General features: G+C 41.9%; 1 protein-coding gene across 9 annotated transcripts; it reads right to left on the bottom strand.

Moving 5' to 3' along the window:
• Positions 1–159: 159 nt before the first annotated feature.
• On the bottom strand, positions 160–25,842 carry GIT2 (GIT ArfGAP 2). 9 transcript variants are annotated; one of them, XM_068654178.1, is made up of 21 exons: positions 25,683–25,842; positions 23,037–23,170; positions 22,543–22,655; positions 22,074–22,179; positions 21,648–21,734; positions 21,368–21,498; positions 20,962–21,056; positions 20,275–20,320; positions 18,639–18,690; positions 18,165–18,237; positions 17,860–17,957; positions 17,460–17,571; positions 16,491–16,633; positions 15,580–15,729; positions 12,662–12,910; positions 11,317–11,406; positions 8,875–8,957; positions 8,603–8,785; positions 6,804–6,929; positions 3,699–3,762; positions 160–2,920 (listed from the first exon to the last, which is right to left on the bottom strand). In XM_068654178.1, exons 1-21 carry the CDS (start codon positions 25,732–25,734, stop codon positions 2,708–2,710), a joined length of 2,400 nt encoding a protein of 799 aa, XP_068510279.1. In that variant the 5' UTR covers positions 25,735–25,842; the 3' UTR covers positions 160–2,707. The 9 variants fall into 9 exon arrangements, with proteins under 9 accessions (XP_068510279.1, XP_068510280.1, XP_068510282.1 ...); XM_068654179.1 differs by having other exon boundaries at positions 18,639–18,687; XM_068654181.1 differs by lacking the exon at positions 6,804–6,929.
• Positions 25,843–25,983: the final 141 nt, after the last annotated feature.

Raw genomic sequence — 25,983 nt, 5'->3', positions numbered from 1 at the left:
CTGTTCTACCTGTCACAGTGTGAGTCCGTGCTACAGGAAGGTTACACAGATGCGTTCTGTTTGAGCACTGCAGACTTTACTTAACTACAGCAACTCTTTCAGGATCTTTTCTTTACAAAAACAGCAGTCAAATAATCCCAAGTAATTTTACACATTAACAAGGTTTTAGCATTTTATAGTAATACAGTAAACAAAAGATTAAGTCAGAGTATAGTACAGACCGAATGACACTGATAAATACAAGTTTCAGAAAAGGCAAAAAAATAAAAATTTGTTCCTATTCAGCATTTTGTAAAGAGAGGAATTCTGGTTTGTGGGGTGGGGGAAGGGGATGTCATAAAAGAAAAAACACAGTTTTTTTTTATTTGGGTATTATAAATCTTCTGACCTGTAATGCTGTGGGGTTTGGGGGTTACCCTGCTACTCTTTAGTTCTACAGCTGGCTTTGTAACACTGCCTTGGTGATGAGATCTGGCAGAACACGTAAGTGTTTGCTCAGACTGCTTCTGTTTCACTGATGGCATCAGAAAATTGCACATCCCACATCATGTGCACTGGGGTTCTGGAGCAGTAACAGGGTATGGCAATGACCAGTCTAGAACAAATGTTTGCTCAGAGAGCAGAATTTACCAGAATGGAAAATCAATTACAGGTGGCTTTTTTTTTTTTAAGCTAGGCCTTCCACCAAGATAAATGATTGTTTTTAGAAAACCTGGAGCTAGCCTAGCTAGAACGAGGGCTTGTAGCTATTGAAGTGTCCTTTTGTTTTGGTACAGGCACAAATTTAAACCTACAGCGTAACTCAGTGCTACCCTGCTTCAAAATCAGGTAGGATATGTTAAAGAAAAGCAAACAATGGTGTCCTGAGAGATTTAAAAATACCATCTGCTACCTTTCAATGATATTAATTTGATAATCTTCTGGGAACCTGTTCTTAATGTATTTAATTGCAAGCAGAATAATTTTGAAGTAGGTTTTATAAATCTTTTGTAGTTTCAATCCCAGCCTGTCTGCATTCCTGTGAGTTTAGAGACAGTTCTAGGATTCAGAGGTGTAGGAAGGGAGAAAAAAAAAGTTACTATGAAGAAGATTAATGTACTGGATTGTCATCTACTCTCTCCATTCCTTCCCTCCTTCAGATTTACACTACTTTAAAAATGGAGCTACATCCAACACAAGAATCCAAGCATGTTATGGCACTTAGTGTTTATATGTGCATACAAACACTGTGATTGCAAGAAGGAACTGCTGAAAGTGGCTTCATCTTCTAAATACAGCAGTTTTTCTACCAGGAAGCCTTGAAGCATAAGTGTTTTTTGGTAGACTCCATACTGTACACGTGTTTGTTGAATGGCAGATAATCACTTTTGACTCAAATGCTCCTGTGAGGACTATCTGAATATTCCAATCAGCTGCTGACACGTGACAGCTGCTGTAGTTCTGTAACTTTGCTCTTAAATAAAACACTGCCTGAACTGGCTGCCAGCTAAACTGCCCTAACAGGCTCCTTAGAAATCACAACAAGCTTCCAAATGGGATGTGAGGAGACAAAAACTATGGAGTTTTGACTCCCCAGGAGCTCTCATTTTTGTAATTACAGACTTGCCTATTTTTCAAAGTTTTGTAAACTGTTATGAATGGAAAAACCTGAAACACACACGGATGTCTGTAACCAATCTACCTTTCTGACAGGCAACCTAGCTTGGGTTATTCAGTAAATAGCTGTAAAGTTTTGAATCCTTTGCAAAATACTTACTGGATAGAAGAAACCTTTTCACATTGATACGTTGAGGTACAGAGGTTATATGCTATGGCAGACACAGCTTCCTTTAACTGGCACTTCTTTTTCCAATTATCACAAATCTTCAGTGAAATTGCATCAGTGCTGCTGCAAACAAGGTGTTGCCTTGAAGATGACAGTAAAATTCTGTAGGAAACTTAAGAATGAGATACCAAACCAGAAACAAGGGATAATATTTTAACCACTAATGCCCTAAAGTAACATCAAACATAATATATTAATGGCATAGTGACAACTAAAAGAAATAACTATTAAAATTGAAATTCCTTCCAAAAATAGGTAAAGTGACAAAGACCTTGTATAGCTACATGTAATAAGCTCGGATGCCCACAGCTACTATTGTCTCGGCAGACTAAAAACATTATTATTGCACAACAGTTGATATGGGATCAGGTAATAGTGGCTGTTATTCCACGATCAGGAGTACGAGCTTCCTTCTGCTGGTCAGCAGGTGTGGGCCTGGAGCCTTCGCAGCCCGTTTCACTGCACGTTTCTCCATCAGCAGCACCACTGCGCGGGAGGCTCCAGGATGGACAGAGCAGAGGCGAGATTCTGCCCCCTGATATCTGCAGTTGACTTTGGTGGGGATTTTGCAAGCAATATCTGAAAGCAGAACGTGGCCTCAAGGAAACATCTAGCAAGAGCTTGAAACACCGCTGGTACATGATATTGGCTCAATAGCTATTTGCAACATGCTATTAACGGTAACTAAACTGGCAACACAGGCACAAAATAAGGCAGTGGGTTAAATTAATCATTAAAATTGTTAGAAAACATGCAAAAATAATACTGAGTTTAAAAAAAAGTTTCTTGCCCCTTTAGTTTTCCTCATAAAAATTTGAATAGTTCCACACCTATATTTGAAATTCAACCTTTAAAAAACAAGATTAAAAAGCCAAGAGTGACTCAGTTGTTGTTCTCTTTGGTTGTGATGGTAACCAGCTGTTTAGCAGCCTTGGCAATATCGTAGGCGCACTGGATGACTTGCTGTGTAACCAGCTGGATGTCCGTCGTAGGGCACGTCTCCACAGGAAGGGTTTTTTTGCACTCAGATTGGAGTCTGTAGGCACTAGATGTCAGCAGACGCAAAGAAGTCCTTACCAGTTCAGATTTGGGTTTCTGGGAAAGTAAAATTTGAACCAGACAGAACAACAGAACCATTTTAGTATCACTTGTAATTAGCCAGTAGAGGTTGATGAGTGTTCTTTAGCGTGGGACAGCTGCTGCTACAGCTCTGCTTTCTACACAGACTTCTCTGCGGGATGTTATAAGCCATCGCTGCAGGGACAGGGCAGGAGTGGATGAAATGAGTTCCCACAATCTCTCCTTTTTAATCTCAGGAGTGAACAAGGAATACTGCTTCCTGCTCTTGTTTAAAAAGTTACTTGTATACAAGCTCTCTATTTTTTCTCATTTACTGCTACCCAGCACGTGTCCTGGCTGCCATCACGGTAGATTGTGTAGAAGACAGTTCAGACGGACACAGGGCATGAGATTTCCCTGTCACTTTTATAGAGACTTTGAATATGTACAAAAACCAAGCAATGGCATTCAAAGGAAAACCTGAGGGCCTGGCAAAAGTCCAGTATAACCACACGGCTCCTCAAATTAGAGGCAAGTAGCTTCCACTTTCTGAGGAACTGCATGCATCTCAGGTTGAAAGTCTAAGAGTAAAATTAGGGGCCTGGATACACAAATTAACCTTTCCTGACTAGCACGTGAATAAATACAAGGATGGAAGACTGAAAGAAAAACCAACCCAAAACACAGAAACAAACCAGCCCACAAAAACCCTAGTCATGTTTCCCTTCCTGCAGCTCTTGCTTTTCATTTACTGCAGGTAAATATACTAACAAAGAACGAGGCCAAACCCATGTTAATGCTGAAAGATACTTACTTTTGGGAACAAGGCTGCCATTTCTGTTACTGCCACATGTATTCTCTCGGAGCACGGTATATAGCTGCAAAAAGAGGCAATGTATTATTCATTGTGTGGAGACCCCCTTCCCTCTTCAATTTCACTTGTCAGGGACTATTATTCTAAAAACAACAGAGTTAACAAAAAAGCCATACATATTCTAAAAATATCCTTGCAGGCTGTGCTTCAGGCAACTGAAGTAGATGGTGCAACACACAATGCTGCGATCCTCAGTGTCTCCTTACTGAGCATTCCCTGGCACACCGCAGCACAGGTCTGTATAGAACTGACTTCAGAAAACACAAGAACTTAAATAATACAAAATTAATCCTCCAGTTTGCATTATTCTTTGATCAAAGTTTGTTTGAAGAATGACTGTCCACATCTATTATGCCAAGCGCTGTCAGAAGAGGCCTCAGTTTGTAAGCAATTACGGAGACACGTCTATGAATATTAACTACACATTAATTCATACACTCAAATTTCCTCCTCCTCGCTTCCCCCAGTCCAATGCTACAGTTTTTGTCTCTAAATTCTCCAGAAAGCTGCGCGGCTGGTTCTGTTTGGTGTGTGCACAATGGGCATCATTGTTGTGTGTGCGAGAGCATGCCCGTGCAAACTGGTGTACGTCGGCCACAAACTTAAAGCAAGATTCCACAGTTGGGAAACTATTTTAGGAAAATCTTTCATTAGGAAAGAGCTTTTTCTGCATAAACTAAGAGGCTGTAAAATCAGACTATGAAAAGAAAAGTATTTAAACTGCTTAGGATCTAAGCAGCTAAACAACATCAGTGATCTGGGTTTAAAAAATAAGTGTTTAAATTGATTTCATGTTTCAGTGTTGAACTTTGGCCATCCAAACTCTTAATTTACCATTCAAGCTTTGCTATTAATAGCACTGTCTTGTCTTGGACTGACCTTTCAAGGAATACTCACATTTTTTCTGCATTTTTTCCTTATTTGCAAGCTAAAAAGAAGAATCTTTTCCTAAAAACCACTTTGTACCTAAGTTACCTCAACACAGTGAACCCAACAATTTGACTTCAGAACACTTGGCAGCGAGACCTGAGGTCTACCCCTCACAGCTTTTGATGTTCGTTTCTCAGCTAAACTCTGAAGAGCCTCTGTAACAAACGTGCCACTCCAGGGCCAGCAGCCTGGCTGCAAGAACGCTTCAGTCTGCAGCAGATCCACGCTGAAGTCACACCGTGACCCCAAGATTCCCATCCCTGGAGCAGTCACCATCATTTGAAGCCAGGAATGCAGCACTGGGCACCGATTTCCCTTTCCATCTCACATATTGGAAGGTTATGTACCTAAGAATGGGGTATGCCCAACTGCCAGGATGGAATTCCTACCTTGCTTTTTTGGTAAAGTTTACGTAAACCATCCCATGCAGGTAGCTTAGCGGTGCCACCATGCCTTCTCGGGTGGATTTCAACACCCTAAACATAAACACACCATCCCCATACAGCACCTTCCAAGCACATGCATCTCTTAGCTACCAACTACTTCCACAACACATAAGTTTCAGGCTAAATATTCAGTAACGCTATTGAGTTAATAAGTGATAGCTACTAAAACAATGCAGATTCCATTAGTCCTGATAGATTTCACTTTGGACTTGCATACCAAATGAAAATTAGTAATACCCGTTCAAATTACATCTTCAAACTATTTACCGCAAGCTGCTGTGAGCTGTTCTGTTAGCGTGGTCTGTCAAAATTATGTCAAAAGACTCGTTTTTATGCTTCGAAGACTCAATTTCAGTATTAGTTAATTAATATGGTTCAGTCTTGAGCAAAAGAAGCTCAAAAAATCACAAAGCAACCACATTCAAGAAAAATAATCAGCACCTGTGGCTTATGGTAGATCACTGCCCTTTCAAGCAAGAAAAAACAACAAAACCCCACAGTCATTTTATGCAGTCATCTTGCAAATGGGTCAGTCACCAACACACTGAGAAGGAAGCAACACACTGGGGTCATTTTGGCAATGCAGGAAAATTGCTAAAAAAAAAAAAAAGAAAAAGAAAAAGAAAAAAAAGGTGTATTTCTATATGTCTCAAATCACCTGAGTCCTTCCAAATAACCTGAAAGCGGAGGGAAATCTTTCAAGTTTGTTGTAAATTCCTTTCTGCCAGTGAGTTAAAAATTAATTTGTTCTTAATTTGTTTCCTGCAAGCCACACTGAACAGCACTTTGCATCATAAAAAAGCCAGTTTGATGATTAAACTCTGCAATAACAAGGCAACAAGGCAGATAAACCCCTAAGAACCACCTGACCAAAGATTAATGATGCATAGTTCACAACATATCTCCAGTTCTCTAGGTTAGCTGCAAAAGTTTATTGCATGTCTTGGAGGAATGGCTGTGTTATATAGTTGGAACACTTGTGAAATAAGAAAGCTCGTGAAATAACCTGACACATTCAATGCATTTGTACACATCCCAGTAAGACATTGGGAGGATATTAGAGTAGTGATGACTTAGAAAGGAGAATCCATCGTTACCAGTAACTGGTGGCAACCTCTTCCTCCATTTCTGATATTTATCACTGGTAATAACACCTGGAGTTAAAGTTTGGGAAGTTCTGTTTTAGAAAAATGTTTCACTTGCATTTTATTTTTATTTTATTTTTATTTTGAAGGCACTGGTTAAATAATTTTTTCTTTTTAATTGATTCGAGGCACAGATTATGTTATTGTTCAGCATGTCAGCTGTATAAAAAGTTGAAGACCTTTTGAGGTTGAGGAATGCTGCATGCTGAGAAGTTATTGCTGTAATTTGTCTTGGTGGACAACAGGTAGAACAGACATGGGAGAATCTCTTAACTAGAGCCAGCTACAATGCCAGGCTGTGATTCTGCTCCCCATTAAATCAGTAACAGGAGCTTCAACTGAGCTGGCAGCACCAGGGCTCATAGCTACCTGTGCTGGATATTCTCTGCAGTCTCCTTATCATCGGAAGCATTTCATGCATAGCCTTTAACGACCCCTGTGCAGATGGTGTGTGAGGGAAAAAGGCAGCAGAGAGTAAGAGAAAGGACACTGTGCCTGGGAGGCAGGGACAGAGGCCAGAGTACCAGGAGGCAGGGCCGGGCTGCTGGATGGTCAGAGGCTGCAGGGGAGCTCTCTCGGCCCAGGGAACCAGCGTGCTGAAGCAGCCGAGGCTGTGTCTGAGCTTGAGCATGCTCGCACGCTCTAATGGTCTGCTCGGCCAGGTGAGCACAGGAAAAGGAACAGAAGAAAGCAAGAAAAAATAGAAAAGGGAAGAAGGCGGTTCATTAATAGATAATATGCTCGCATCACTTTATTACTGCCTGGTTATCTATGCAGCATGTGACTTTTGTCTACAACATTCTCAGCACCGATTTGGAAGCTATGTTATTACTTCCCAGGGTATCTAGGTTTGTTAAGGAAGTGTTCCCCTATTGCAGGAAGGGAACGGTGGAACAAACCCACTCCATCTCCTGCCTGCTGCATGCTGAGCAATTCTCAGCCCCCAGAGACAAAGCCAGGGAACAGGAAAACAAAGAACAACAGCTTCACAGTTCAGTGAAGATTATACTCATTTAAGTACTGGCAAACACCGCACTCTCCTACACATGGCACAGAACACGCAAAAAAGAGCACAGCTTTGATAACTATCTATGCAATTTAACAGCTAAAAGTTAGGTACACTGCCCTGTTTCTTTCAATGACTTTTTATTATTAAAACTGTGACATATATAAAAACCAAAGTCATTTAAAACTTCTCTCACTGTTGCTTCTCGTTATGAGCTGTGAGAATCAAGCAACACCGCACTGCTGTGGCAGAGGTTAGGGACAAGGGCAGGGAGCTCAGCACAAACACGTTACATCTCGCCATTCAGCGTGAGAAGGAAAGGCCACACACTGGCCCTTCTAAAAATAGAAAAGTACCAGAAGGAAAAAACACAGCACAAGAGTGGCCCCATTGTTGTGCACTTCTCTCAGCAAGGCAGGAAGCAAGGGCTTAACAAAAATCATCAGCTGCTTCTCACAGGCAAGGATGGGCGCAGCTCTCAGGACTGCAGGCAGACGTGTTGGCAAGTTTGGTTTTTCTGGAGACCAAAACTGTTCCAGGCCTAAAACGTGCTCAGACCTAACTATTATTTACAGTCCTTTATAACAGCTGTGCAGGAGCACTACCTGATGGCCAGGCTGTGACTACCACTTTTACTTGCTTATGTTTGTTCTGGAAATTAATTGTTTGACTGGGCCAGAAGTTCCCTGAGGGAGCTGGAGCTGCATGTTACCTGATGACCAAGTCTCCTGCTTACCAAGCTACGCCTGTGACTAAACTCAGTAATTCAAAATAACTTTTGCTTGTACATTCACTGTACTAACTTCTTAGTAGGAAAGTCAAAAGTTCTCCCTGCTTTACAGATTTATTCCTGAAACAAGCCTCAGTATTACTATCACCCTTCCACAGGGTGTCCTTACCCAAGCACACTACAGTCTGAAGGCCCAAAATTCCACTTAACGTCAATTTCTCTGAAATACTCACTTGATTTTCATCTTAAACAACACTTGCATTCTGCAGCAGGAATTCACAAGCACTTTGTTCCCCATCGCTCCCAGTCCCTGCAACAGTTTTGGCAGGGCAGGCAGGGGACAGGCAGTGCTGCAGCCCAAACCCACTTTCAGGGGGTTGTGCTGGCTTTTTGGACAGGAGCATGTGCTTCCACCACCTGCACTGTTCACGCACCCCTGCTCACACTACGTCCTCCAGTACACTAGAGAATACCACAGACCTACACGCTTCATGCCTGTGAAATCAAGATCTGCAGCATTAACACGGCTGGTGGAAGAATTCTCTTCATTTTCTCAAACTCCAGAGCAATTTGCACTCACGCCTTACCTGTCATGCTTGTTCTCCTGTGCCGCTCGCAGCAGCTCCTGAATATTCTTAGTGATCTGCTCAGTTTTCCGAATCACATCTTCTGTACTGGGCAAACTGGAGCTGGGGGCTGTGTCGGTGTCCTCGGGGATGGATCCCTCCCCCTGCCAAATGATGCTCCTCTGCCGTCCCTTCCTGCCCGACCTGCAAACGGACAAAGCTGAGGTTGGCCCTGCAGCACAGGACTTCACCACCACGAAACTCCCTGTCCTCCGACAGCTCTCCACACCTACCCTGTCTCCTCCAGCTCCAGAGGGGCAGTGGGGTTATCGTAGTCGCTCTCCGACACGCTGCTCTGCTTCTCCAGCTTCGAGGCCTGCAAGAAATACAGATTTATTTCAGCATTGTGCATGAAAGGAGAGCCCCGAGCTGTGCCAGCACCCCTCTGCCCCATGTTTGGGGGTTGCTCTGCTCCAGCTGCTGGTCGGGAGCCCAGCTGCCCCCTGCCAGGCTCCTGCAGCCAGCTTTTCCCTGCTGTACCCGAGGCCCCGACACCCTGCACGCTGCTGCACAGCACAGTCCCACCATGCCCCAAGCGAGGGCCTGGCTCAGCGGGGCAGGACAGGCGCTCACAGCATGAGCTCCTTCTCCTGCTGCTGAAATGCCATGCGTGCACCAGGGCCGGCGGGGAGGTGAAGCGGAGAGGGCAAAACCACCACGAAGTGGGAGGCTGAAAAGTGAGCGGGAGGCTCACCAGAGAGTGGGGAGCCAAACTGAAGTGGGAGGCCCAGCACAGCAGGGGAGCCAGAATAAGAGCAGAAGGCCCACAGCAGGCACAGAGTGGAACTGAGCATGGGAGGCTGAAATGAGTTGAAGCCCAGCACAGAAGGGGAGGCCGGACCGAATTTGGGATGCTGGACCGAGTGGTGGCCCAACCAGGCGTGGCAGGATGCCCACCACAGAGGGGTCAGAGCAACCAGAGCTGGGGCTCACTGCAGAACGGAGGGTGGAGGCCCTGAGCCCAGCTCCGTATTTCCCTGCTCTCCCTTTCACACCACATGCCATAAGTACACCGTGACTGGGCTCCAAAACACACTTGGAAATTCACAGCTAGCTAGGATCCCTTCTCCAACTTCTTGGATATTTTATACCCGGGCAGCCCATCCCAGGTTCACGCTATGAACACCTGCTGTCAGGCCCATCTCACGCAGACTCTGAAGCCCCGAGGCCGTTCCCACCCTCGGCCAGGCCCTGGGATCCCCACACATCTGCCTGCTACGGTCTCAGAAGCTGCAGAACTTGTCAGAAGTGCTGCTACTGCTCATCTGTCTGCAGGAGCACCACGTCAGTGGCACCACACACAGCTCAGCCCCGGCATTGGCTCCTGCCCCACTCATGGGCACCGCGCACTGCAAAGGGCCCCTTGCCGTCCCTGCTGAGCTGCCAGACCTGGAGCTTTACAGGAACTGGAGAGTTAAGTCAAAGGGAATCTTAATTAAGCATTACCATCCAACATCTAACCCCAGACGGGTTCTGAAATGTTCAGTATTACATTGTCAAATTTGCCGAAGAAATGGAACGAGACGGCACCGATTGCGCTGCGTTAACCACACAGACAGCAGGGGAAAGAGAGAGCTTTTCTTGGAAGACCTTTGCAAAAGCAGTTAAGTCTTACTAAGAAGTATAAAAAAAAAAAAAAAAAAAAGAGTACAAAGAAGCTGGCATAGACTAGTCTACCAAACTGTTCGCCTTGCTAGCTGTGCTAACCATGTCCTTACGCAAGGTGGCATTTATGCTTCCTTCTAGCAATTGGAGTAGGAGTAGGTTTGAATGTCCCATTACAAAAAAGAGCAAAATGGTTTTTAAAAGCTTAAGAAATTGGATGAGGCTTCTTCAAACAGCTCGCATATGAGGCTGCAGCAAAGACCATGTCTTCAGAACAACAAGAGCTCACAGAATGCATTTCATGTTTCTTGGTAACTTTTTTTTTCCTAAACTCACGGGCTTTTGTTAGCTCTAGCACTAACAACAAGGTTTTGTAGATCCTGATGGAACACCAATATAAATCCCTTTATACACTCTCAAAGTTTTTCATCTCGACCTGAAAGTAGCCTTGCTAAAACCAACACCCGTGCCCACTCAGTCTTTTCATCTGTTAGGGCCAGCAGAACGCAGGCTGGCCACCACCAAACGAATGAACTGTTGGTTCAGACAACTGAATAATTATCTGCTTGGATGCTTAAAGAGCATGCTTCAAACAAACTACCGAATACCTGTAAAATAAACGGGTCCCATCAGTATTGATGTGGATTGATGCAGACTGACAGCCCCCAAAGAAAGCAGGCTTTAAAGTTAGGACATACACATGTGCCTCATGCAGTGCATTTTAGTCAGGAGGAAGGGTTACACATCGGCTTGTGAAATATCAGTGAGCGCTTGCCAAATTACTTCCCAAGCAGCAACCGAGTTGTCTTCTGGCTGTTCTCACTGTTACACAGTTGAACGAGTGATTTGGAGTCACTGTGCGTGGTGTTAAATGCTGAAGATTTTAGCCGCTGTGAAGTTTAGAGAAAGGCAAGTGTCCGCAGCACGTTGCAGAAGAAACGGAAAGTGATGAAATACTGCTTCATGCAAGCATGAAGATTATCAGCAAAAAAGGGAGAGGACAGGGGCAGAAGCCTTGTGGGGAGAGTGCCACCTCCTCCAGGCAAAGACCAATTGGGAAGGTACTTAACCCTTCGTGTGCTTTCATCCCTTGACCAGGAAAGCGTGGAGGGGAAGGAAGGTAGAGATGAAGAGGAGGTCACAAACGCACTCCTCCCGATCTAAAAATGGGAAAGAGAAAAACACTCGGGAAAACCAAAAAAAAACAAAACACAAATCATTCTTAACGGAAATAAAGGAACATTTTTTAAAACCACGGAGATGACATAAAGCAAGAATGGCTTTGAGAACTTAGCTGAGCCTGTGAGGACTTAATTCTTTCCGAATACATTTGGCTTCATGGTAATCACAGAATCCTAGAACAGTTTGGGTTGGAAGGGACCTTAAAGATCACCAGTTCCAATCCCCCTCCCACCAGGCCAGGCTGCTTATAATCTGCCTGAGCAGTTCTAACATGGATATTCCAGAGGTTCAAAATTCCACAGAGAACAATACATTCACCATAATTCCAAATTAACCAAACACCACAAAACAGATCGGTGCTTCAGAACCACTGCCCCTACCCACATTTCAAAACAATTAAGAAAGGCAAAGGACCTATACAAAACTCTGCCATGGCTTGCATGCATAGCCACATACAAAATTCTGACACTTCTCCCTGCCAGAACTGCTTTTATATTGACATGCCAACATTTAAAACAATACAGATTTCATAGTTTCAAGTTCTTATTAATCTAATTGAAGCGGGGGGTGGGAGCTGCGTACAAATTTCTGCAGATTCCCTAATGCACTTGTGTCTTTGCAATTGGCACAGAATGTTTGCCCTCCCTCCACATTAGTGCAGAATCCTTGTGGCCAATGCAGAACTCTGTCTTCACTCGTAGTGCATCGTACGGAAAAATACTAATCCGGAATAATTTGTTCAACTAACAGATATAAAACATCTTCAGTATCCAGTTCCAAACTCAGATTAAGAAACTGGTTGTCTAGTTGAGAAGTTGGCTCCGGTTTTATTTTGTTTTAAAAGGTCACTCTAGAGTTCCACAAATTGTCATATGCCTGTATATATCCAGAAAGAAATCTACGAACTATACCCACCTTCTCCGAATGCTATTTTCCCCCCTCATGGCTTTCAAACAGCCAAACATTGATATTTGGCATGTATACTGTCATTAACAGAAAGAGCTGAGCAGAAGCCAAAAGCTCCAGTTCACATATTCCAGTATCGTTACAGGTTTTACTTTTCTACACATCAAGCTCCTGCAGACATGTTAATACAGCAAACAGTAACAATTCTTACACTTCAAATTCACTCCAAAGCAGACAGTTGAGCAGCTTTGGTAAGTGAGCACAGGTGGAAGAGACAGAAAAGCTGAACATCAGGAGAAATGCAGAAGCATCAGCAGTTTTACTTACATGTGGAGGAAAAGGCTGCAGTCTTGTTATGCTTTCTTCTGGGTATGGGACCTCTCCCATGGGGAGGTAGGGTTTCTGACCTGATCCAGTCTCATACATGGACATGGGTCTGCTACCCCGTGCAGATGGTCGTCGCTTTAAAGAAGAATTGTTGGTAGGGTCTGTGTAGTCAGAACCACTTTGGACCTGATATATATTGGTTGTGGCCTGTCTTCTGAGGTTGGTATTCTCACTCTGTAGCGTTTGAAGCTGAAAGAAATGTTTAGCAGTGGGACTTTGTTTTTCTAATAGCAAGCGTCAAAAGCAAACTGACTACACAAAGCTTGTCTGCTTTACTAGCAAACCCAGCTTCCAGTAGCTGGGGGTTGATTTATTTTTTAAAATCTACTTGATTTGTTTAGTACAAGCACAGAATCTATGTTGCAGATCTGGAAAATATTTATGTGTTGATTTCCAGCATTTTTTTTTGCTGGGACACAAGTCAAATTGGATCTTAAAATTGGCTGTTGTAGTTAAAAACACACACAATCTGTTTCTTCCAGCCTGGCTGTCCTGGCACATAAATCACGTAACACAATGAGGATGCGTGGGGAAGGACTGCCAACAAAACTGTTCTTTCAAGCAAGGTGATCCGTTCCAGCAGTCAACACAAGAATTTAAAAGAGGACTTTAACATAAGGCCCACAAAATCTGAAAATGCCAAAACTATAGCATAGACACCAGAGACAGCGCAAAGAAAATCAGAGCTTGCTCTGCAAAGCAAGAGGAGAGTTTAGCTTATGAAAATAAAGTATCAGCTACTGCTTTCTAAGAAGCCAATGAGAAATAATTTAAAGCTTTTTTATTTTAGGTATTTGATGGATAGTAAAAATGCAACAGGTCTGTTTGTTGTGGTGTTACTCAGAGTAAGTTTGCTATATTAACACATCACAAAGAAAAGATGTAAAAAATAGCTATCAGCAATTCTCCAACAAAATGTTGGATATTCAAGCTGGTATTTCAAACCGAGGATGGCCTTTAAACAGGAAATTGTATATTTCTACTTTCATGAAACCTCAAGAACATTCTTTCTATCAGAACAATCCTATTTTGCCTAGAGCACTTCCCAGTACCCTAAATCAAACATACAGACTCTTATCAAGATAATTTATGCTCTCCCCAATGCACATTTTTTGTGCTCTGTAGTCAGATGCCCCATATCTTCAGATCTGAGGATCAGCGAGGAGCCAAACTACTTCTTTAAAGCTTGACATATTAAAGGCAAATAAATAGGTCAAATTTGTAGTTTCCTTTTTCCTAACTTCTGTCACATTTTACACCCTGCTTTTGCTGCAATTTAAACCAACAGCTCATGTAAACCCAGGCCAAGCCCTCAACCTAAAAAAAAGACTCTTGAATGCGATCTATTCCATGAAAATTGCTGAAGAACAACAACATTGATGTCTTGCCACAAATATCCCAGCAGAGAATTCCCACATGGCACAGAAGCTCCCAGCAGCTCAGAGCTAATACAGCTGTTAGCACTCCTCCCTACTCTGTGTTCCACGAAGGCGCACTGCTGCAATACTTCTGCGCTAATCCAGAGCCACCAAGCATTAACGTAAGCAAGTCCCCCAGCTACACACATCATCAGGACATAAAACCAGTGCAGCATCTTCAAAATGAGCGAGCCCTGGCTACGCTGTCTTTCAAACAAGTTCTGCTGCAGCAGACCAATGATTTCTTTTGCCACGCCACATAAATACACTGAAGAGTCGTTACTTCATAAGCCATATTTTCTTCCCTATGTGTAGATTAAATCTGCTTCAAGAGACTCAGTTTATCTGAGTGATAAAAAAATCCTTGATCAGTACAAGCCGCTAAAAGAACAGGAAATACTCAGAGATCTCTTGGGTTCCTCCCTGTATTCAACATTCCAATAGATCTCAAGGGCTGGACACATTTGCAACAAAAGGATGGCAGCAAACAGAGGAGGATATCTGCATCTGCTGAATTAGAGGGGCCTCAGATGCCTTACTCTGCTGAGTGGAAAAAAAAAAAAGTGGTTTTATCTATGTTTGCATTGTTTTATTACTGATTATTTTCAGTTACAAATAATAACAACAATATTTATCAGAAAACTGGCAGAGCATTCAACAAATTGTTGACTTACATAAATACGGATTAGAAGGTCTAGCTTCCAAATAGTGGTTTTGGAACTTTACATTTAGAATTTTAGCAAAAACCTTCAGTTTGCTGTTTGCATAAGACTACCTGCCCATAGTAACTCATATAATAAGTGAGATACCTTATGCTCATTTAGACAAAACCCATAGTGAAGGTTTAAAACAGGAATCGGGTTTATCAGCATATTCCTTATGCACCATTTCCCCCAGATTCAAACGCAAGCAAGTCTCCTGTTATACAAAAACATCATAATTTATTACCATATTTCAGTCTCACCTACTGTCAACTTGGACTAGAAATTTAATTTCCCCTCATTCCAGCCAGGCTTACTAAATAATAAAACTGCATACTGGAAAAGTTTTAAGTGCACTATTTATCTATATACACATGTGCACACACCATGTGTGTTCTATCGCTTGCTTCCTGGTTATCAGAAACTGCTCATCTTGAAGCAAGATAGCCCAAGTACACCAGACTTGCAATAACTGTCTTGTCACTTGGAAAACTTACGTCAAAGTGAACTAAGCAGACTATCACCATCTCCACAAAATAAAAAGTAAAAAAAAAAATTCAAAGCATGTGCTACATACACACACATTCGTAGTTTCATATCCAATTCTAAAATGGCTCCATTTTAAAAGTTTTCTCCCTGTACTAATATTGGGTTATTGCATCTTCAGCTTCAGCAATTTCATTACAGTTAACTGATAACACATCGTTAGATGAAGACGTTACATTATTGTGCTTCTTACCTTTTTCTGCATGACTCTCAGCTCATCGCTCAAGTTGATGTTCACTTTCATTAACTGCTGAATCTTTACCTCAGAAGCCACCAATGCATTTTTAACTTGCATATATTCCTGGGCAGTCACTGGTCCATCTGACAAGTCTGAATCCAGACTCTAGAAACAGTAAGAGAAAACTCTGAGACTACTAAAAGAAAACAAGACAATGAGATTTCAACAGCTTTTCACATACCTTTTAGTTAAGATCCATACATTCAAATAATGTTACTCCAATATAAAATAAATTTGGTATCAATAAGCTCTTAGTTCCCCTGTGCACAAAAGCATTTGTCTCAGTTAATTCAAACAGTGAAACAATACTGTTTCATAAGGGTTTTTGTTTAAATACACAATAAGGAACTTGAAAGCCATAAAAGACAGTTCACTAAGTGTACAGTGGGTATGTTACCATGGAAGATAAAATTAGAAATACTAGAATTTGCTGCCCCTTTTTCGCCATGCTGCATTATTTTCAGGAATGGTTTAAAATATTCAGTTATTATTGGACTGCTCTGAATACTTCTTCAGAGGGAAGAAGTAAATGCTTGTGCAATACCTGGAACCAGTGATTAAGAGTGTTTCAGGAGATCTAAGTATTTCATCTGTGCAGCTAGGTCTCTACATCCCCAGACACGCACAGTGGCATAGTTTACTTTTCTAAAGAAGCATTTTCTTTACAGTACAAATTCATTGAATCACAACATCTAATTTTGTTAGAAACTACACAGACTAAGGCATGATTCCAAAATGAAGATGAATATTAAAACATTGGCTCTCTGATCATTTATGTGTGTTAAATTCCCTTCCAATGGGAAAGACTGACTTCAGATTACCTTTATGAATAAAATTTGGTATGTGTATAAATACCTCAGACCCACCTTCTGTCTGTTAGATTTAGCTGCATTTGTTTCCAGATCTGTATCTTCATCTGAAGCAACACTATCGTAATCAGGCTGGTCATTATCCTGACTTTCACTGCTATGTTGATTGCTTATGGATTTGAGTATTAGTTCCACATTTTCTGTTAATCAAAATTCATTTTAAAATGTACTGGTAAGTTTGGAGGACAAATGGAAGTGCATAAAATTAATTAAAAAAAATAAAAATTCGACCAAAGAAACAACAGAAGACCAATGCCATTTGACATGTTCAAGAGAACTTAATTTAGATCCACCCAATAGGTATGGATTATTACTATCCAAAACTGACTACACTGGACAAATGAATGACAAAATTCAATTAAAAAAAGATTTTATATATATATATATATTTTATATTTTCACTCCACACAGAAGACTAATGTTCAAATACTACTCCAATAGACTTATGGCTAGAACTATAGCTTTGTTGTTGGCATTCTTTGATATCGAACATGCTCAAGAAAGAAAGAAAAACACTTTTAGAAAAATTAACAATAAGCTCTAAATCATCCCAATTACAGAAAAGTCCTGTATGTATATAGCAGCTAGGAAACAGCATCTAGAACTTTGACAGTTTTCTAGCTGCCAAACAAAAGTATTGCTCAAATTATTAAAGAGTTCTGGATTATTATTATTTTTTTTTTTTAACCAAATTATCATAAAATCACACCCATCATAAAAAGATTTTCCTGAATTTCACTTGATTTAATTGCATTATAAATATCAGCCTTAATGCACAAATCTCACATATTTGGCCATTATTTTGGAGGCCTAATGTATGTTGTCATTAGCTTGCTATCCAAGTGCCTGTTTAGTTCTTGTTATCATATAAAAACAGTATAAATCTCTTCATTGATACAGTACTTCTAGATAATACTATCATATCAATCAAATTACTGCAACATTGCACACAGAACCCAAACTTACCTTTGGAACCACTGACAGGATTCCCCTGTTGTCTTCGTTTGGCATCACTTAAAATATCTATAACTAGTGTAGCAAATTCATGAGCATTAAATCGAGCCAGTTTCTGTCTTCCCTAAGTTACAGAGTAACAATTAAAAAAATAAAAATGTTAAGTATATCGTGTATTAGACGAACAGCACAGTTCCCAGGTAAAACAAAGACTATAGCAGTTACACTGAATTGACTGTTCAATTTAAGCTAAACAGCTGCAGAACTCTGTGACAGGGGTAACCTGAAACTATTTTACCCTCTTTAGAAGTAGTCACAACTCTACTGCAATAATGAAGCACAGTAAAGCAGTGTTACTTAGAACAACTGGCCTATTAAATGAGAATATTTGTATAGTATTCAGATCACATACCTGATTCCTGGTTGAGGAATATTCAGGATTTACAGGAAGAAAAGGAACCACTGTGGTCTCTGTCACAAGCGTGCTATGATTCTGAGTAGCAAGCCAAACTGCTCAGGGAAGAGGGGAGGAAAAAAAAAATATATATTTTTTTTACATTAACAGACACCTGCAGACAATGCAATAGACAAAGAAATTACTGTTATCAGTAATTTCTGAACATAAAAGTACTTTAAACAGAACATGTGCTTGCAACAGCATTTTTTATGTAATGTAACAATTCAAATTTCATACACATTCCAGAAATCCTCATTCACCTGCATCTGTTTCCCTCCTGTCGACTTCATCATATACATCCATGGCAAGTTCTTCAAATAAGTGGTTGCTTAGCTAAGGGTAGAAGACAATAATTACAGCTCAAAATTAAACTAAATATATTAAGACCTCTATAACATTTAGAATACAGGTGTACAACTCAGTTCTCTGTTTTTCAGCCTATATAATTGCTTGCTTCTCAACCTGCACAGCAAATTTATCCATCAAGCAGATACAAGGCAATAAGCAGTCCTGCTGGCACGGTGTATGTGTTGGTGCTCAACTGCTGACACACAAAAACACAGTGCAGGAATACATCTACTTTTAGCTAGCTATGCATTTAAAGTGACTACTAACAGCACGACTCTTATTTATGTAGGAATTAATAGTATCTGAAACCAGCTTGAAGGATGAAGTGCAGAGTTTACTACATTAAGGCAAAGATGTGTTACATAGCACACTGAAGTTATACTTACAGATTGAAGCTTCTTCTTAGCTGCTTTTGCAAGTTCTGATACATCTAGACTGCTATGAAAACAAAGAAGTGATCATTAAATCTACAGCATTTAAACGCTTGTTTAAATAAATTCTACACATTTCAACAATTCAATGATTAAAATCTTTTATTTGATACTACTTAATCTTTTAGTATTTTTATACAGTTTTTAATACATTAACTTTTCCAGTATTATTAATATTCTAATTAGCATATTCTTAAACTTTTCTAAATAAAAAACTTAAATCTGAACTAAAAGGATCCCAACGATACTTCAGATTATAAGTACCAATTTGCATAGCTCAAGGAGCAGTCAAGTTGTAAAGCAGTAAAATGCTTTCTGTAGGGAACCCGAAAAACATGGTGATTCTGACCAAAACGTGAGTCCCCAGGGATCACAGGATTTGTTCCACTGGACCACACAGCAGACAGGGAACCATCAGGCTGGTAAATGGCTACAGCAAAACAGCCATGCTCATCATCAATCTGTACCAATTAGTCAATGATCTGTTCTGCTAGTTTCCAGCCTACAGCATGAGGCACACTATGAAAATGCTGCAGTTTAACAGAATTAATCATAAAAGCCACAGATAAGGAAGCTGACAAATTATGAGTCCATGTTTATATCACCCAGGGGATGACTTCCCTGACCTACACGGATGGAAAGACTCAAATAAAATCTCTGCATGATCAAATGACATCACAGGGAATCATGTAGGCAGTCACCTACACAAGAGGAAGAAAAAGAAGAAGAAAAGACCAGCAGAGGACATCAAGCAGAGGTAAGACAATCAGGTTATACTCCATGCTCTGTAATCTAAGGAGCATCTTTGAACAATTCATTTTCTCCGCATGTCAATTTCCCTCTCTGTGTAATGAGGCAAATGATCCTTACTGTGCTCCACAAAATACCTAAGCACTGAAAACATACAGTACTTCTCCAGTAGCTGAACACTTAAAAAAAAAAAAGATGTCATCACTAAGTATTTTTTACCAACAAGGACATTGTTTCTCTATGTAATTTTTATTTCTATTACTGTTTTTTGTAGAAATTTTACAAGCAATAAACTGAACAGCAGTTTACTTACAGCCGTCTAATTTCCAATTGCAGAGCAATAAAGGGAAAATATGAACGTATGGTTAATACTTGATATCTTTCAGGAAAAGGAGATTTAAATTGATCATGGTCAAAACTTAAGAGCACAGATGACCAAAAGTACAAGCACTGTCAAAGAGAAACTCAGCTTTTTTGCAAGTACTAGTTTCAGAATGCTGTATCAGGAAATCAACTAAATGGGTCCTTACACTGTTTTACAAAATCTGTTCCCCAGAAATACCCATGTGTTCCTTTAATTTAATTGCCTCATCTTCCTCCTGAATTTTAGAAAACATTGTAAACTTCTTTAATTTTACCATTTTAAGTTCCAATATTCTTTATAGGGGAAAAAAAACAAACCCCCAAGATTGACAAAGCACACATTAAAAAGTTAAAAATGACAACAAGCTTAGAAGTTATTTCAGAGGAAAGGACAGTTCTAAATTTAACTGTTAGGCTTTTGTTTTTTATTTATTTGTTTTAAAATGTTTTCAGATATGCCACAGAATCAGCAACTTACCTATCTGCCATCTGAGGTATAACAAAGTGCTGTCCATTTTTATGCTCTAGAGTTGAAAACAAACCATATTTTAATAGGCTGTTAGTGGACTATGGTTTTCAATTTTGTCAGGATAGGTAGTTGGTACTCAGTTTTACTAAAAGACATAATAACGAGAAACCCAGGAATACATGCAAACATAGTTTACATGTATCTTGCAGGTGATCGCTCAGTTTCCAATTACAGGAAGCTAACAAGCCCAAAAAGAACATTCCTACCACAGCTTGTTGGTGTTATATAAAATTACAGTAGGTCTTACAAACTGTATTAAAATTCTAATGTAGGTGTCTTAATAGTATTTACTGGCTAAAAGTTTCAAAGCATGTTTTCAAGAGGTACCATTCGATTGGGTACTCCCTGGCTTTTACATTTCAATGAGAAGAAACTACTTAGAAGAGTTTCCACAATATCTCCCACAGACTACACAACATTATCAAACTTGTATTTTCCCTGCAATTCATTCCTTTTTATTAAACAGTGCTCATCTGATCTTCTATGTTAAAAACAAAACAAAACCAGAAAGGAACTTAATTTTTAATGTTAGAATATTTAAAATTGATATAAAAAGTGTAACTAACACTGAAACAAATATATACCACAGTTTGAACTAACAGTGAAAGACCCCGAGGTGCAGTTTTTTCTACTCACCTGGTTTCCTGCCACAGAGATAGAAAGCTAACCTGTCAGTGAGTTCATACTGAATTTCTACCAGGCGCTCTGCCAGTTCATGATGCCCACCTTGTCTGGTTTACACAGGCATACAAAAAAAAAAAAAAAAAAGGAAAGGTTATGTTATTCATTTTGAGATGCATAAAAATTCCAAACTGCTCAGAGAAATAGATTCAGTACAAGTCACTGTTGAACACAGCATTTTGAGTGTATCAACAAAGCACAGACTCGCAGCAGGATTTTCAGCAGTGTTTAAGTGGGTAAAAAACTACATATACATACAGCTTTTCCTTGTTTTCAGGACAGAAACATATCCAACCAGGATCATCATGCAAATTTTGATCACAAGTTAACACAAGAACATCACATATCTCGAGCCTTCTACCTTGCATAGTCAACAGGAGTTTTTCCATTGGAATCTTGTGTGCCAGGATCAGCACCATAAACTGCTAATAACTCTGCTTGTAGAGTCTGTCCTGCCTTAGCAGCAACGTGGAGCGGAGTATTTCCTTTCTCCTGCAAGTTATTAAGAAAAAGCACATCACTCTACTTTATCTTCAGTTCTGAATATAAGATTAAAATACTTATATCAACTGAAATTTGCATAAATCCTACAAACTGTAAGAACCGATCATTTATCAAAGTAATAAAAACCACGTTCATACGGGATGAAAGAAGTTGGCTTGAGCTCCTAAGGAGAGTAATCGCAAACACGTCTCCAGATTTCCTGTCCTTACGCTGGAATGGAGTTGCTGAAAAAGAAACAGGACTGGACTTAACACAGGGGCAGTAACTGTAATTCAGCTACCCTTAAGAAAGTTACACAACATTTCTTGCTACAGTTGTTTGATGTAACAGTTTTACTCCACCTTAACCTAAGTCAATGCCTCTCCACCATCTACATGTCAAGAATCTCTCACTATATATATTACAGAAAAAAGTTGCTTCAGAATGAAGCCAAGCTGTGTTTGTTTACACAATTATTGCTGCTATTCAGCACTATTAAGTCAAAACCAACTAAGTTCAGTCAGATTTCAGTGTTCTCTTACACACAAACTAGCTTCTGTACGTTACCAGAAAAAAATACTAACCTTACTAAGATCTTTGGCAGTCACACTGTCATCTTCACGGCATGGCAGGCGATGAACAAATGCTAACATTTGATATTTAGCTCTAATGAATTCAGCTTTATTGGGACTGCAAGGAGAAACCCAAACAACAAAACCGAAAGAAAACAAATATTAGTGCTTTCAAAATGACACCAGTTTTCCTTTCTCTAGAGCACTAGACCTTTGCACATAACTAGGAGCAAAGTTAGAGAAATGTTTTCGTTATGAAAACAAGAAAGTACAGATTTCATAACTATACAGAGCATACCTCTGTTACAAACATGAAGGTATGAACAAACATTAAAGTGAACAAATGTCCAATTTGTTCTTCCTGTTGTCTTCCAGAAACAAAGCAGATTTAGGTTCCCACGTATACCTTGCTGCCTCTGTCACTGCTAACTAAAATAATGACGCTTCTCCAAACGTAAGAATTCTGTAATGGTCCACTTACTGCACTTTATCCTGCGGGTTAGCTTTGCGCCTTCCACTCATAACAGAGGCAGGGTCCAGCAATGAATGTTCCCATATGGAGTTAGCACCATTATTGTACAGTGTTTCAACCATCTGAAATCCAGAATGTACATACACAGTCAATGCAGGATTTTTGTTGCTGGCTGCACAGACTGACTAATCAAATAGCTGTAATTATTCTCAAGCAGGCAGCATCCTGACTTGGATTCCTATTCTGTGTGCCAGCATCCGTAACTTACTGGGATATCGGAAGCAGGCACATGTTTAGGAAGTTATTACATGGAGTGCAATAAGAACTCCCTTTAAATTCTCTACTCATCACAACAGCAGCTCTACCAAAAGGGGAGGCTTGCTACATATTGAAAAATTAGACTGAAGTAAATGCACAATGGAAGTCTGAAAGAAAAACTGAAAGTCACTTTCCAAAACAAATATATTTATTTATATAAAGGAAGACACGTTTTTACTCTCTACCTGCAGCAATGTTGGAGGCCATGGTGTGTGCTTGAGATGTCTCACTTGAGAGATATGACGCCCCAGACTTCGATGAACACTGCAGCACTCGTCACAAATCAGAATTCCCCTGTTTATAGATGCCCAACAAGGATCTGAAAGAGAATACTTTTATTACAACACGGAAGGCAATACGACTCTACTTCAAACACAGAGACCAAAACAGGAAGCTCTGCATTCTAACCTGAGCTTTACTGCTTGGTCTTTACATGAGCCTGTAAATGTTACAACCAAGCAGCAAGACAGATCTTCAGATCCAGCACATCCCAGGAAGAAAAAGGAGTTGAAGATCTCATCCATTTTGAAATACTCTACTTACTTCCAAATCCAGAGACAGGGCTGAGGCTGACTGAATACCACACAAGCCTGGTATCTGATGAGAGATCTCCTGCACCGTGTCAGAATACATCTAAGCAATTGTGCATCATAAAAATCCTGCTCTAACGCATGCAATAAATTTACTGGATCCCCGAAATGAGATCTCATCACCTTTGTGGTTTTTAAGCAGAGCTGATGCTGTGTGTGTGCGGAAGGCAATGCAGGCAAACCTGTTCGAAGCAGGGCTGAGGAGGGAAAGCAGCACCTATTCACAGATGATAACTATCACATAGCCCAGAGCCAAATTAAAAATGCATGTTTTAGAGAAAAAAAAAATCTAATCTAATTAAAAAAACAAAGTAACAACAAGCACGCAACCTTCTTATTAAATCACTCCATTATTTTAACTACTTTAACTTCTGAGAGTGGGAAAAATAACAATGAAATGAGCTGTGCTAACTCCAACCTAACAACCTAAGACTGGAGGCAGCCTTCCAGACTAATGAGTCTCGTCCCTTTTTATTACAGACAACCTCACCATACACTCATTCATAAACTAATAAGACTCTTCTGAAAGCCACTACATTGCTTGTTTCAGTCACTCGTTACAAGCTGCTGCTGAACCTCACTGCTCTGTTCTGACTAACAGTCAACATCAGGTTTCTCTCAGCGTAACTTGCTGCAAAGCTTGGCCGTTTAGCCACAATAAAGTAAGCTACTGTTTATCTGGTCATTTCATAGCAGAAATGAGGCTTCAAAATTCTTTTGAAGACAAAGCAGAGGCTCTGCTTGTAGTTGGAACTCATGCATTCTGCTTACAAGAAATAACATTTGTGAAAGAGTCCGTGTGTATGCCTAGAATCTGCCCCAAACCAGCACCACTGGAAGCGTGGATGGTATGACAGTGGAAAAAAGTAAGATAAAAATAAAACGACAGGAGAGGCAGCAGGCAGAGTTGGCAAGGGGACTGAGAGGATGGAGAGTGGCTCAGGCCAGCTGAGAAGCCTGGGTGATGGGGAGGCAGCAGATTTGACACCATGATCAGGGAAGATCAAAAAGTGTTGGAAAGCTTAGTGCTGCAACCTATTCCCAAAGTCACACTGGCTTATTCTATGTGTTTTTTAATTAAATTGCACAAAGATTCGTGGAGTCTCAACTCAGTTCATACAGTTCCGTACCATAGAAAGGGAGCAGCATTACAGTGTGACAGAGCTGGCAGGTACAGGCCACTGACAGTTCAGGTTTACATTGAAGTGTCCATGCTGGGCTCTGTTTTAGTCCTTTTTTGAAAGAGATGCTGCTCAAGATATGCCTAAGCTGATAGCAAAGCACAACAGGGGAGAAGCTAAAAGGCTCGGCCAAGTTTGCTTTCAGGAACATGGCAGCGTGACCGAAAACAGGAAGTGTGTGCAGGCAGCCCGAGCCGTCAGCCTGAGCTCCTGCCTGAGAATAGGAAACGACCAGAAGAGCTCACGTAAAATCACCGCCCGGCCCAGAACACGGCTCGTGCTTCACAGCAGCAACAAAGCAGCAGCGGGCGGGCAGCCGTCACCGCAGCCGCTGCTCCTGTGGGTTCACAGGTTGCGGTCCCTGCAGGTCCCCGACGCTGCTGCACCCACAGCTGCTCCCTGAGGGCCCGTCGCCCTCTGCTTTATGAGAGAAGGGTGACTTTTATCTAAAGAAAGGATCAAGGTTTCTCTGCGGAGACAATTAAGTCGCTCAGCTCTCTGTTGGGGAGCTCTCCACTCGGCCCAGTGCCGTTATGTCACGACACAACACAGCGAGGGGCCGGGTCGCGACACAGCCCCGAGGAGCCTGGCAAATACAAAATGAAAATAAACCAGCCGTGGGGCCCCGCCAGCGCCTCATAGCACCAGCAGGGCTTGCAAGCACACCCAGCCTGGACGAGGCACTCGGGCCGCCTTTCGCAAGCCCGGCTCTTGTGCAAACCGAGCAAGCCCCGGGGGTTGCAGGGCCGGGATCCCCCTCAGCTCCCCTCAGCCCCTCAGGGGGGGCACCCAGCGCCGGCTGCACCTCACAAAGCAGCGCCGGGCTCCGGGATCGGCTTCGTGACACAAAAAAAAGGAGGAAAAGAGGCGGAATAACGCAGCTCCGCGCGCCCACAGCGCTGTGGAGACCCCGGGACCCCCCCAGCCCTCAGCCCGCCCCTGTCACCGCCAGCCCCGCGGCCCCCTCGCCGCCCCCCCCGGTGCCCCCCAGCCCCTCTCCCGGTGCCCCCCCGGTGCCCCCCGGTGCTCCCCAGCCCCTGAGGGCCGCCCCCCGGCGCACCCTGGGCGCTGCAGTCGGCGCACAGCTCGCTGCTCCGCAGCCGCTTGGCCATGGCGCCCCGCGGGGCCGCCGCTTCCCGCCGCGCTCACGGGGCCCCCGCTCCGCGCCGAGCCGAGCCGAGCCGGGCCGGGCCGGGCCGAGCCGCAGCGCGCACGCGCGGGGTGAGGGGAGGGGCGGGGCCGCCATCTTGGTTGCTGGCGTTAAGAGGGAGGGGGGGAGGTGTTGCTAGGCTTGGTGCTGGCTGCCCGCAGAGAGGGCAGGCGGGGTGGTAGAAGGAAAGGTGAGGATTAGGGAGAGGCGG

This window comes from Anas acuta, chromosome 17 (assembly GCF_963932015.1).
Source record: "Anas acuta chromosome 17, bAnaAcu1.1, whole genome shotgun sequence".
NCBI classification, from domain to species: Eukaryota; Metazoa; Chordata; class Aves; order Anseriformes; family Anatidae; genus Anas; species Anas acuta.
This window is presented reverse-complemented; position numbering and strand designations above follow the sequence as displayed.

What these genes read in the sequence shown, in the direction of transcription:
- GIT2 (XM_068654178.1), bottom strand. Translation starts at nt 25,734, where the DNA reads ATGGCCAAGCGGCTGCGGAGCAGCGAGCTGTGCGCCGACTGCAGCGCC. An exon ending in TGAGAGTCATGCAGAAAAAG is followed by an intron (nt 12,911 to 15,579) that starts GTAAGAAGCACA and finishes CATTTCTTTCAG; the next exon opens with CTTCAAACGCTACAGAGTGA. An exon ending in CTGGAGCTGGAGGAGACAGG is followed by an intron (nt 8,786 to 8,874) that starts GTAGGTGTGGAG and finishes GTCCGTTTGCAG; the next exon opens with GTCGGGCAGGAAGGGACGGC.